Below are 13318 nucleotides of genomic sequence, written 5' to 3' on the forward strand. Positions count from 1 at the left end.
GCGGCACCAGAGCGGCTGTCTACCGTCAGATCCTAATGTTAAGGATCTTGTTTGTTGTATCCAATGAAAAATCAAACACAGCTGTAAAGAATCACGGTAGAGCTCTACCACCCTCTCACCGGGGGGCCTAACGGAAGGAAAACTTTTCGCCCACGTAAACATCCCTCGCGGTCAGCCCATGCAGGTGGGCCCTACCCCTACAACAATAAAAATATGCGTAAATTAATTTCCGATCCTTTCCTTGACTACTGTATAATGCTAAGTCCCTGTTAACTCAAACCATGCTTTCCGGTCCAAGATTAGGGATAATCTTAATTATCGGTCCATAACAGAGGTTTGCTTCTTTTTTTTTTTCCGAAGCTGCCCTTTCGTTGCCGTTATGGTTGAAAACGTGGAATCGGTTGGAAAATCGACCGCAAACAGGGGAATATGGCTCGGATTCTCCATTGGAATCGTGAAGAAACAGGATTTCTCCATTGGCAGCGAGTCGGGGAGATCGTTCGCATGGGATATGGCTCGGATTCTTCTATTTTGCTTCTTGGATCCGGAAGAATTAAGCGGAAAGGGGAGACTTTGAAGCGGAAAGGGAAGAGTTTATCCATTGGAATCGTGGACGAACATGGTTTCTCCATTAGAAGCGTGTCGGGGAGATCGTTCGCAAATAGGAAATACAGTTCAGATTGTTCAGGGATATTTCTTCTACCAAAAATAATCAAGTGGAAAATTCCGGTTGAAATACTATTCTGTGAGTTTCGGAAAATTCAGGTTCCTCCTTTTTTGTTTGCTTAGAGTCCCTTTCGATATTTAGCGGCAATGGTTTCATTGCACAAGAGTAATAGAGGTTAAAATGCTACTCCAATTTTTCTTAATTCACTGAGGCATCCCTCTGTTCTCCTCTGTTTTCCGAATGTTATTGAACGAAAATCCTGTTTTAGCTGGTATATCTTGTTGTGTGTCTGCTATTGCTCATATACTGTTTAGAGACATAAACATGTGACTTCCATTGCTGATATCATATTTGAAAAAAAGTTGCTGTCCCTCTTTTCTCCTCTGTTTCCCAACTGTGATCGAACGAAAACCCTATTTTAGCTGGATTATCTTGTTGTTTGTCTGCCATTGCTCATATACTGTTGGGAGATCTAAACGTGTGACTCTCATTGCTGATATCATATTCGAAAAATAGTTGCTGTGGCAGCATTCCCTTCGCTTCATTGTTGTAATAGCATTCGGAACTTCAATCATTTCCCCTTTTTTCATTTTTCCATTGTCATGGCTTCCAAAAAAACAAGTAGCCCTGTTTTCATGGCTATTTGTTCTTATGGTGGCGAAGCTCTTATTATTTCCATCTCCGAGGACACAAATCTCGATCAAATTTACAAGAAAATAGTGGAAAGGTGGAGACATCTGTCTGATACAATGGTAGAAGTTAAATATTTTATTCCAAACAAGTCTAGAATGGTTGTTTCGCTCCTGAACGATAAGGATGTTCGGAATATGCATCAAATACACGTCAACTTAAATGCACCGGTGATCGAGTTGGTTGTTAGTCATATTCCATGCTTGATCGAAGCAGCTGATGTCGTAATTGATATGAGGTAATGCAGAAGTTAATTGCATCTATTTCTATTTTGGTAATCTTAGTTTAACTCTTTGTTGTATTGCATATTTCACATGTTAGTTTTTTCATGTTAATCACTAATTTAATAGTTAGTATGCTGAATTTTTGTTAAACTTATTGTAGGGATAGTGGCCCATCCCAAAATGTTAAGTGTAGTTGCTGATCAAAATTTTTTTCAAAGGGTAGCTCAAGTAATTTCGGTCGAGTTGTTGAAGAAACAAGAGCTGCAATCGAAGAGCAACCTAGTCAAAGAAATTCTTTGGATGCTTGGAAAACTTCTATTGAGGGTGTTGGTCGGGAGTTCAATGATGTGGAAACTCTTCGTAACACGATTCGCAACTTTTGCATTGCAAATTGTAGAGATTTTGTATTTGTGAAGAACGATCGCCTGCGACTGACCGTGGAATGTGCATACGAAGGATGTGAATGGCGTATCCATGCTTCCCGACTTGGGAATCAAGAAAGTTTTGCAATTAAAAAAATGAATAGTCAGCATACATGTGGCGAGGGTTGCAAGTCCGGTCACATCCTAAGGCTTCGAAACGTTGGGTTTCAAACATAGTTAAAGAAAAACTTCAAGATATGCCGTTATATAGGCCGACTGATATCGTAAAGGATATTCGTCGAGAATATGGTATTGAATTGCCGTATCATCAAGCTTGGCATGGCAAGAAGGTGGCTATGAAGGACCTTTATGGTCACGGATCAAAATCTTATGATCGGATACGCTGGTATTGCGATGTCATTCTTGAGACCAACCCTGGCAGCATAGCGGAGTATGAAACTATTGAAGGTCGATTCAAATGCCTATTCATTTCATTTCATGCTTCAGTAGTGGGTTTTATAAGAGATTGTAGACCTCTGATTTTTATGGATGGAACATTTATAAAGCATAAGGATGGAGGAGTAGTTCTTGGCGCGACTTCCAAAGATGCGAACGACGATATGTTTCCTATTGCTTACGGTGTGGTCGATACGGAGACTGATGACAATTGGGACTGGTTTTGTCGGAATTTGAAAGAAGCAATTCATAGTTGCATTGAGTGGCGAAGTGAGCAAATCACATTTATGACGGATAGACATCAAGGAATTATTAAATCAGTGCCGAAGTACTTTTCTGGTAGTTGCCACTCATATTGTTTCCGTTATGTGAAAGACAACTTCAAGAATCAGGTATGTATAGTCATATTTTTAATTTTCAGCATACAATATATCTAACTAATTTAGGATGTTGATGATCTCATCCTTTTATTATTGTTAATGCAGGTGCTTGTCCATTATTGTGCAAGTGAGAGAAAGAGGCTGCTCAATTTACTAAATGCTACTGCTTATACTCTAAGGCTGAATGTTTTCCACAAATTAATTAGCAAGCTTACATTAGATGCTCCAGGGAGTAGAACTTTTCTCCTGCATGCAAATCCGAAGCATTGGGCAAATGTAGTATTTCCAGGTCCACGATGTGGTATTATGACATCTAACGTGGCAGAGCGTTTCAACAGTTGGATCTTGGAGGCTCACCATCTTCCCGTGCCTCAGTTGGTTGACCATATCAGGCTTCAAATAATAACATTGATGCATGAACGGCGTAATCGAGGTTACAATATTCAAACAAATCTATGCCCAGATGCAGAGAAAGTATTGCATAGAAATGCAGAAGACGGTCGGAGATTATCCGTATTTACATCAAACATAATGATATATGACGTAAAGGATACAAACTACTCTTGCGAAGTTGACCTCCAGAATAACAAATGCTCTTGCGGCGAGTGGCACATATCTGCATGCCATGTAAGCATGCATGTGCATGCATTGAGAAGGCTGGTAGATCACTGTACCACTTCATTGATTATTGTTTCAAAACTGAAATGTACAGAGCAACATATGTCGAAGCTATTAGTCCAATTCCTGATATCGAGGAGCCCTATAGTGCCTCAGATGAGATTCATATTTTACCCCCAATCAGAAAGACTCGACCAGGTAGGCCAAAAAAGAAGAGAAGACCTTCGCAAGGGGAGTTAGTACATCATATAAAATGTGGACGCTGCGGAAAGCTTGGGCACAATAGAAGAACTTGTAATGTGGCCATCGACTAAATATTTTGGAGATTAGGTGTAATGTATGGAGATCTGAATTTTTTATTTTTGTCCTAGTCATTTGCTTCTTATTTTGTTGTGGAAGAATTTTGTATAAACAATTGATGTCAATGAAATGAATTGCATACTTCTCTGGTTCCCCTGGCACACTCTTACTGTTGATGTTATTGGAGAAATATAAGACAGAAGCTTCAAGAAATTCAGATGATTGCGTGTCTCTATACCGATTGGTAGTAAGCAACCCTTGGCACACAATGGCACACCTCTGGTTGTGCAACATGTCAGACATAAGTACTTCTCAGCATATAGTAATCCCTAGCACACCATTTATTAATACTGGAACACTGTATTTATAGCTATGAAAGGAGTTAATATAACATGGTACACCATAGCATACTGTTAAAATACAATGAAAGTTCCTGGCACCATGTTAAGTATACTTCGAACACAATCTGTGAATCCTGGCACACATTCCATACTGGTGCACACTTCAGTGGGTTGCAATGGAACGCATTTAAGTATGATTGGAATCCACTTATAAAAGCCTGGCACATAATTGTTCATTCTATGCAAACAATAAACTATGCTTGGAACACATTTCAGTATGTGGTGTGCACACTTATGAAAGCCTGGCACTCATTTTATTAAGGTTTGCACCCATCAACGTTTGCTTGGAACACACTTGTTTTAGACTTTCTCAGGTTTTCGAATTGGCTTTGAAACAATTTCAGATACTTTAGTGTGCCATTTGCCCCGGCACACTCTTACTGTTGATGTTATTGGAGAAATATAAGACAGAAGCTTCAAGAAATTCAGATGATTGCGTGTCTCTATACCGATTGGTAGTAAGCAACCCTTGGCACACAATGGCACACCTCTGGTTGTGCAACATGTCAGACATAAGTACTTCTCAGCATACAGTAATCCCTAGCACACCGTTTATTAATACTGGAACACTGTATTTATAGCTATGAAAGGAGTTAATATAATATGGTACACCATGGCACACTGTTAAAATACAATGAAAGTTCCTGGCACCATGTTGAGTATACTTCGAACACAATCTGTGAATCCTGGCACACATTCCATACTGGTGCACACTTCAGCGGGTTGCAATGGAACGCATTTAAGTATGATTGGAATCCACTTATAAAAGCCTGGCACATAATTGTTCATTCTACGCAAATAGTCTTAATTTTGATATCACAGCGTCCTTGCCTGAAAATTTCTCAAATCCTAAGCATTCGCACATTTTTAAAATAAATGCCCTACAATACTATATAACAGTTTGTTGCTACGAAAACCAAATCGAGAAAGTATGATGCAGGGTTTACAAACCATCGAAGAACTGGAAAGATGCCTCGGAGAGGGTTTGGGGACCGATGTCGAACGAAGCGCCGTCGACCAACGATCAGGGCGAAGTCACGAGCATCAAGGAAAGCTTCTGGTGTGGGAGTCGACAAAATGCCGTCGACGCAGAACTCTCAGTCGAAGACCTGCCGGAAAATAGAGTCGACAGAGGAACTCTCCGTCGGGAGCAAGAGCGATTTGCCGGTGGGAACTTCTTTACGGTCTTAGGGTTTGAAACAGGGGACACCAGATCAACCGGAATCGGTGAGGAAGATGGAAAATTTCGTGGGGAGATATGATTGCAAAAAGGGGGAAATATGAATCCTTAACGATGAGAGCTATTTCCGTGTGAAGAGAAGAGTGAAAAATGGGAAGAGATGAAGCCGAATCGGTGGGAACTTCAGGGATATTTTGGTCTCAAACAGAAACCAGAAACGGGATGGACCGGCTGTTTCGGTGGGAACTTCAGGGCTATTTCCGTCTCAAACAGAAATCCAGAAACGGGATGGACCGGCTGTTACAAAAATATTAAACAGGGACTAAAAATTATAGTCCGGTCCAACACTGGACCGGCCATTAATTACCCCTAAAAATATCTCCTCCAAGCCGCTCATGAGCGATCCGCGAAGGGTCTTTCCTTGCTGAGTATATATGCCTCGAGGAAGACTCTTCAGTGGTGATTAATTGGATGCGGGGAGTAGATGGATATGGTGATAGTTATCCTCTTATCCACGACACCTGCAGACTGACTCAGGAGCTACGCTCTTTTCAGGCGCTATATGTATTCATGAAGGCGAACAATGACCAGGTCGCCTCCTTTTTTGTCCGGTACTTCGGGAAGATCATCTGGACTTCTTTGGGGGACATTCCTCCTCCCCTGTATTTTTTACTTTCTTTTGATCTAGCAGGATGTACTCATGTAAGAGCTATATGAATTGCCGCTTTCACAAAAAAAAAAAAGGGTCTTCCCTCACACGAATGTACATCATCTATGCACCGGTAGCTTTAAAACTAGTGATGTAATGGTTCCTCTTCGGATTTCTCCTCATCATTTCGGTCATCAAAAATCTGGACTACCACCTTAAGCCATTTATATCGATTTGGTATCAATATACGAATGGGAGATATATTTACACTCAATATACTGAATTGGCTTTTATACCAAGCATATCGATGCAATGACATAACGGTATAGAACTGGTACCAAAATAACATACCTTGATTACAATATTACATATGAGAAAATATTTGAAATACTAGAGATAGCAACTTGTTCCCCTCTTTGTGTGAGGATGGCACCAATAGTGGAATTCATGCATGTTTACCATTTTTTCAACATGAGCAGTGGGCCTCAAATCTTGACGATGAAAGGGGCGTGCTAGGAAGGTTCAGTACCACTTTTTTGCTTCGAGATATCTAAAATTTGATTAGTGAGAGTATCTGACTGGATGGCCTCTTTCACGGCGGATCGCTCAAGTGGAGTCCTCTAGACGGATGATTTGGAGCTGTTGAGAGTACTCCAAAATACGTTGTTTTTTATTTTTTTAAAAAATGTATTCATACTAGATTATTATAAATTGTCCCCAAAAAAAAAACATGCGACATACGAATGATAGAATTTTGGAGCGCTACGAGACGTATGCAGTGGATGAACCAACATGATTTAAATGAAAATGATCTTTTTTCTATGCGAAAGATATATCTTTGACCCGTTGATCAAATTCTCTATGATGCATGTTTTACGGGGTAAAATATGATGCAATCTTGGATGGCACAAACATGATCCAATTACGAAAACATACGGCTATCAAACAAGATGAGCATTGTGTACTGTACGCAACGTATTTTGCATGCCAGTAACTTATTTAATAATCATACGTTATCATGAACGGATGATATAGTAGCTACCTAAAATTATACTTTTTGTATATAAAGAATTTCCTTCTTTATTCTTGGGACCTCCACAGCTGTGATCAGAAGACATACAGAGGAGTGAGAAAAAAATATAACAAAGACAGCGCAAACAATCGAGAGTAACAAGATAACTATAATAGAGATTTTCTCTTTTTTTTCGTTTTTAATATTGCATCACCATCGTCGTTTCGGGATGTGAGAGTAGGAAATGGACCTGGCCAAAGCCCCGAATAGGAATCCGAGTCCGTAAATCTTGACCTCACGACACAACGGAGCCCCAGCGACGAAAGACAGGCCAACCCTCCAAGATTGGCTCCAACCTTCGCCTGTGTCGGCTGGCGATGGACCCAAATCAACCCCCAATCCCAGCTGTCGCCCTCGTCAACGTAACCGTCCGTCCACTAATACCACCCCATAACGCCTTCCCTCCTCCTCCTTGTCTTCTGTCCCGCCGGGCATCAAAACCACCGCCACCGCCACTGCCACTGCGGGCTCGAGGAAAATGTCCTCGGCGGACGGTGGCGGAGGGTACTACCCGACCCCTCCACCGTTCCCCTTCTCCTTCCACCTCCTGGAGGTGACGGTGGTGTCGGCCCAGGACCTGTTCGCCAATTCCCGGTCGATGCGCACCTACGCTGTGGCGTGGATAGAACCTGCCCACAAGCTCCGCACCCGCCTCGACGCCGCCGGCCACACCGAACCCACCTGGAACGACAAGTTCGTCTTCCGCGTCGACGACGCCGTCCTCCGCTCCGACACTGCCGCCGTCACTGTCAACATCTACGCCGCCCGCCCCCGCTTCCTCCCGGCCTCCGACATCCTCATTGGCACCGCCCGCGCCCTCCTCTCCGCCCTCCGCCCCTCCACCGCCACCCGCTTCGTCGCCGTTCTGGTCCGCCGCCCCCAGTCCCTTCGCCCCCAGGGCATCCTCAATATCGGCGTCTCCCTACTCGACGCCTACGTCCGTTCCCTCCCCATCTTCGCCGAGCTCGCCGGCGCCGGCGCCCCCTCCGCCGTCGTCTGCAACAACGCGCCTAAGAACAAGAAAACACGACCCCCTGTCGACCGGGACGGGGCCACGGTCGAGTCCAAGCTCGAGCAGTGGCGGTCCGAGCTGCCGCCGGTCTCTGAAAAGGAGCGAACGGCGCTCGAAGCCAAGCTCTTCAAGTGGCGAGCCGAGCTGCCGCCGCTCCCCGAGAAGGAGCGGGCGGTGCTCGAGGCCAAGCTGGCCCAGTGGAGTTCGGAGATGCCACTGGTCCCCACGGTCGAGGGCAAGTCCGAGAAGGGGCGGCCCGAGCTGCCGCTGGTTCGGGGTCGAGAGCAGTTGGCGGTCGAGTCCAAGCTTGGGCGGTCGCCGGCTCTCGATAAGGAGAGGGTGGCGCTGGAGGCCAAGCTAGCGCAATGGCGGTCGGAGCTGCGGTCTGTCCCCCGCCGGGAGCGAGCAGCCGAAGCCGAGTCGAAGGGTCGGTCGGAGCTGCCGCCGCCACCTCTGGATCGGGAGGGGGCCGCTGTAGAGTCGAAGCTGGCGAGGTGGCGTGAGGAGCTGCCGGCGGTGGCTGATGGAGAGGAGAAGGAGAAGGTCGGTGGCGGTGGTGGAGGGGAGCGGCAGATGCAGAGGAGGCGCAGCATCGGGAGGCTGGCGTGCTTCGCCGGCGGTGGCGAAGGGGAGTTGGAAGCGCAGGGGGACAAAACTGGGGACCCGCAACCGCAACCGGCACCGCCGCGTACAGTGAGGGAGAAGGAGAGCCCGCCGCTTTATTCGCGAACGTTGAGGTTGCGGCCTCCGCCTGCTCCTTCCCCTCTACGAAGGGAGCGGAAGGCTTCTTCTCCTCCTCCTCCTCCTCCACTTCCCCATATGGACCACTAGTAGAGTGAGCTGCTCTTCTTATCCGGGGCATATCATGCATAATTTTTATTCTCCTGGGGGGTTTTATGTGAGCTTGAGATGAATGGACTCGTTTAATACGCTTATGATTCGTTGTATGTTGTGGAGGATATTCAAGATTTGTAACTTTGGTGGTTTGTTGCAGCTTTTGAGGATGCAAGGAGAATAACTTTTTAAAACTTTTGAGCATCAAATGGAAAGTTATCAGCATACTATTTTGGATAACAAGTATTGTGACTCGTCCCAGGAATCACAATTCATTCCAAGAAACCAAACCCATTTGCAATTAACTTGTGTATATATTGTTTTTTTTTTAATTACTTCGGATAACACACCATTTGTTGGGAGCTCAAGAGCAGTGGGATGAGTTAAATGATGCGAAGTTGGAGATGCGGCGATAGAACATTTGAGAGACATCAAGAAATCTACATTTTATTATTTTATAAGAATTCTACTTTTGTTTTGGTGAGATCATCGTATAACAACCAAAAATTTAACCTAAAATAACTAGCCAAAAAGTAATTTTTAGATTTTTTAGTTTTGTATTAGTACTCAAAATTCTTCCGTAAATAACCGTTGTAGAACTAAACATACACTATTCTTACATACTCTCGCTATTTAAGCCTTGACTTGTCAGACTAAGAATTCAAATATATTCAAATCTACTCACAACAACAAATCAACTCCTCGATTAATTTGGCTCCTATTTTATAATGTTCCAATTGCTCCCCAGAATTTGGTTGATTTATTTTAAATGTTGTCAACCATGATTGGCATTGCAAATTATCAAAGACATGACTCATTACAAATTTAATTATTGAATCTTATTTAAACCATATATATTTGTAATCACTTGATGCATGGATAGGAACACCATAAATACATCAAAATTTTTGATGCTTGTGGCACAGGCTTTCATCAATGGTACTTACTAATTTTAATTGCCAACAATTCTATTTATTCATTTAGTTGTTTACTTTTGTACTGCGAAAGTGGACTCAAATCCATTAGAATATTAGCCTCCAACCTCCAACTGTCTATTTCAATATTTAGGGCGGCCATCCTAATTCTTTTATAACCTTCCTCTACTGTAAATGAAAAGTCATGTACTCATGTAGTGCAAAATTAGCTACATGTTTGGTTCTTTGTTATTCTTAATCTAAATATCTTAAACAAAATCTCCAAGTGGTTTGGCCATACAAGGTTCCATATATATCGAGAATTGACATGGTTCTCTCATGTCAATGATTGAAGGTGTCTTTTGATTAAATCATATTCATTCGCTTAAAAAAAATTCTATGAGCAATGAACCTTCCAATAGTTGTACTACAAGCAGTTCGCACTGAAGAAATGTTTCATATTGCTCCGTTACATGCAACTAAGAATTTCATGCCCAAAATCCATAAGCCTTTGCAACCAATGCATGGTACAGTGGTTACATGCACTACTTATATTGGATGGAGGCTGTGTTTGAATCCACCAAAGGTGGTCCTCAAGTGTCAAACAAGTATAATCATTTGACCACTTGTATGAAATTCATGATGATCCTCATACGGGTATTTAATATTCTTTTGAGAGATTTTGAAAATGAAGGTGCCCAAACTCTCCGAGCAAGTGGAGACTGTTCATGTTGTGGAGGATAGCAAGAAAGATATGAAGCATTGTGGTAATTGGCTAGTTTGCAAAAGGCTTATATAACGCTAACTCACGGAGTCTGAGATGAAGAACGATAATAACATAATGGATAGAAGATTTTAAGGAACCTCTTTAAAAAAGCACTACATACCTACTAGTTTGATGTATGCGGAGTACCAATTAGTTGAGTTGATAAAGTTCTCAATATTTGATAATGGTAACCCATTTTGTTTTTGTCTAACTTTGGTTGGACCTTTTCCAATCGAAATACTTAAAAAAAGTCCAAATCATTGTTAATAATATATACTATATAAAGAACATTAGAGTAATAAGTATAGTACCATTCCAAACAATCTGGTTTGGGATGTATTAAATCGTACTGGAACAGAATCAGCATGGTTCCGGCCCTCGGTTTGAAAAATCTAATGATGAGGAGGAGATGGAGAAGGAGAAAAAAAGGAGAGAAAGATGAAGAAGGGAGAGGGATATGATGACAGAAGGAGAAAGAAGAAAAGAGAGAGGGGAAGGAGGGAAGGGAGAGGGAGAGGGAGGGGGAGAGACTCAAGCCCTCATCTCCTACTCAGCTTACCTCCCTCCTTCTCTCTTTCTTTCTCTTCCTCCCCTCTGCCTCCCTCATTTTCTCTCTTTCTTCTTCTATCTCCTTCTTCCTTTTTCCCTCCCTCTCCAACTTTGGCTTTATCGTTGTAACTCAGAATGATACGGCATAGATCGTATCATACCTTATTGCTGGACAATTGGTATACATCCCAATCCTTGTACAATCAACCTTACATTGGATTTTTTTTGGATTTATCAAATTTGTCCATCATGAAATACTATTTGAATCACAAAAAAATAGTTTCATTATATGACAATCATCAACATAGCTGTTTAAAAAATAAAAATTCCCATAATTATTAGTCACAATTTTCTTTCTCATATTGGTATCTCACATCCAACAAGATCTTTTTAACATTCCAAATTTTTCTTTTATCTTAGCTAATCTATCTCCACCTAACAAACTTATAATCCTCTCTATCTTTATCTATCTCCGACAACTTTATTCACCTCCAATCCCTACCATATTTTAATTTTTATTTAATTGATACTATTTATTATTCATATTTGATATCCAATCTTTTACTCAAACTTATGACAATTATTCTTCTCTTATCTAGTCTAATTATTGTTCTTTTTGTTACTAAACATGATTGTATGTACCTAGATCTAGTACGGTAAAAAGAATCTACATGAGTCTCCAAAGCACATAAGCCTCGCCTAAAATTATATAAATATTCTATATAATATATTATTTATATTTCATATTAATATAACTACATTAATTTTAGGTTTGAGAAAATAGAATAGGTTTCATGATCCATCCATCCACTTTCAAGTCCCCTCACCTGCTGCCACTCCGGTCCACCTCCCTATCTCTGACTTCCTCTCCCTTTTCTCCCCCTGCCACTCTCTCTTCCCCAATGGATTTGGTAGTGTATTAGATATCCCGTCCGTAGACACCAGGTTTTGACGCCAATTGAGAAGGAACAAAATGTCCCCATTACTGATATCGTCGACCTTCACACTCTTAAGAAAAGGGGTTTTCATCTTGCCATACCTTGCATCCCATGCACAGTATTTGAGTTTAAGGAGAAGCAGGGCCTTCGGCCTTCTTGAACTAAACCAACGATGCCACTGCACCGTTGGTTCCCTACTGATGTGAGTACTTTAGTGATACCATACATTTGTGTAACAATTCAGGACCTCATTCAAAATGGTTAGGCGGAAGATATTATTTAGATTTCTTGATTCTGTATAAATACCCAAGATCTTCTCGGCAAATAACCGATGTGAGATTAAATACACGCCTGCACGAGTCCTCGCATACTTCCCCCATTCAAGTCTTGACGTCCTCATCAGGCTAAAAGTTCAAATTCATTCAAATCTAATCACAAACACCACGATAGGCCTATGATCAGCCTCCCTGAATCCGGTTGCAGTATTTCCTAGTCCATATAGGTTATTAGCGGAGTTTGCTTTGATACCATTTGCAGCAATCCAGAATCTCACCTAAAATGGCTAGCCGGAAGGTATTATTTGGGTTTCTTGATCCTGTATAAATACTCAAGTTCTCTTCAGCAAATAATCGATGCGGGACTAAACACATGCTCGCACGGATCCTTATAATTTATGTTGGTAGCCTTTGGATTCTTCGAAGGAAGGGACCAATGGATAGTAGATTTTAACTATCAGTTGGGAATCGGTGAAACCTTTTGGCATCGCCAACCTTACCATCAAAAAGCTCCCGAAGTCCAACTCTCCAAATTGATTTCTTTCATATATTTATTTGATTTTAACAAAATTTAGTTGTTTTTTCACCAATTCTTTTAGTCCCATGTTAGATACATGAGTTCCAGACCCTACCCTAATGGTCCTACATAAACTTTCCACCCCTAAAGGATTGAGATCATTCAGAGATTACCAAGTGATCACCAAAAGTCTCAGAGAAGGAGCTGTGAGCTTTTATAAGAGCACACTTCTTTTCCTAGTTATGCTAGGTTTTTCCCCTTCACCATAAGTTAGTCTAGTTTTTGCATATTACCCTAGCCATTTTATTTTCCTTTTCGGGATTTTAGGGGACAGCAAGTTGTGTTCCAATGCCTCCCTTCCTTGCAAAATCTCCCATCGTAGCAATTAGTTTCTTTTCAATTTTTAGTTTCGATTAATTTGTTGCACTCAAATAAGTTTAATTCTTCTTAATTTTTTTTTATTCTTGTGCACTTTGAAACCTCCAAGGTTGAGTATATCCTTATCCTAGTGTGG

The 13318-nt window shown here is 41.9% G+C and overlaps 2 protein-coding genes across 2 annotated transcripts; both read left to right on the top strand.

Moving 5' to 3' along the window:
* The first annotated feature begins 2200 nt into the window (after window positions 1-2200).
* LOC148714462 (uncharacterized) lies at window positions 2201-4504 on the top strand. Its single transcript, XM_088719363.2, has 3 exons — window positions 2201-2791; window positions 2885-3080; window positions 4443-4504. The coding sequence occupies exons 1-3, from the start codon at window positions 2201-2203 to the stop codon at window positions 4502-4504; spliced, it is 849 nt and encodes a 282-aa protein (XP_088575489.2).
* A 2905-nt stretch (window positions 4505-7409) lies between these two features.
* On the top strand, window positions 7410-8925 carry LOC148714463 (uncharacterized). Its single transcript, XM_088719140.2, has one exon. The coding sequence runs from the start codon at window positions 7478-7480 to the stop codon at window positions 8840-8842; it is 1365 nt and encodes a 454-aa protein (XP_088575266.2). The 5' UTR covers window positions 7410-7477; the 3' UTR covers window positions 8843-8925.
* The last annotated feature ends 4393 nt before the right edge of the window (window positions 8926-13318 follow it).

This window comes from Phoenix dactylifera, chromosome 3, assembly GCF_051530095.1.
Source record: "Phoenix dactylifera cultivar Ajwa chromosome 3, Ajwa_hap1_PhDact_Kaust_v1.1, whole genome shotgun sequence".
Classification (NCBI taxonomy): domain Eukaryota; kingdom Viridiplantae; phylum Streptophyta; class Magnoliopsida; order Arecales; family Arecaceae; genus Phoenix; species Phoenix dactylifera.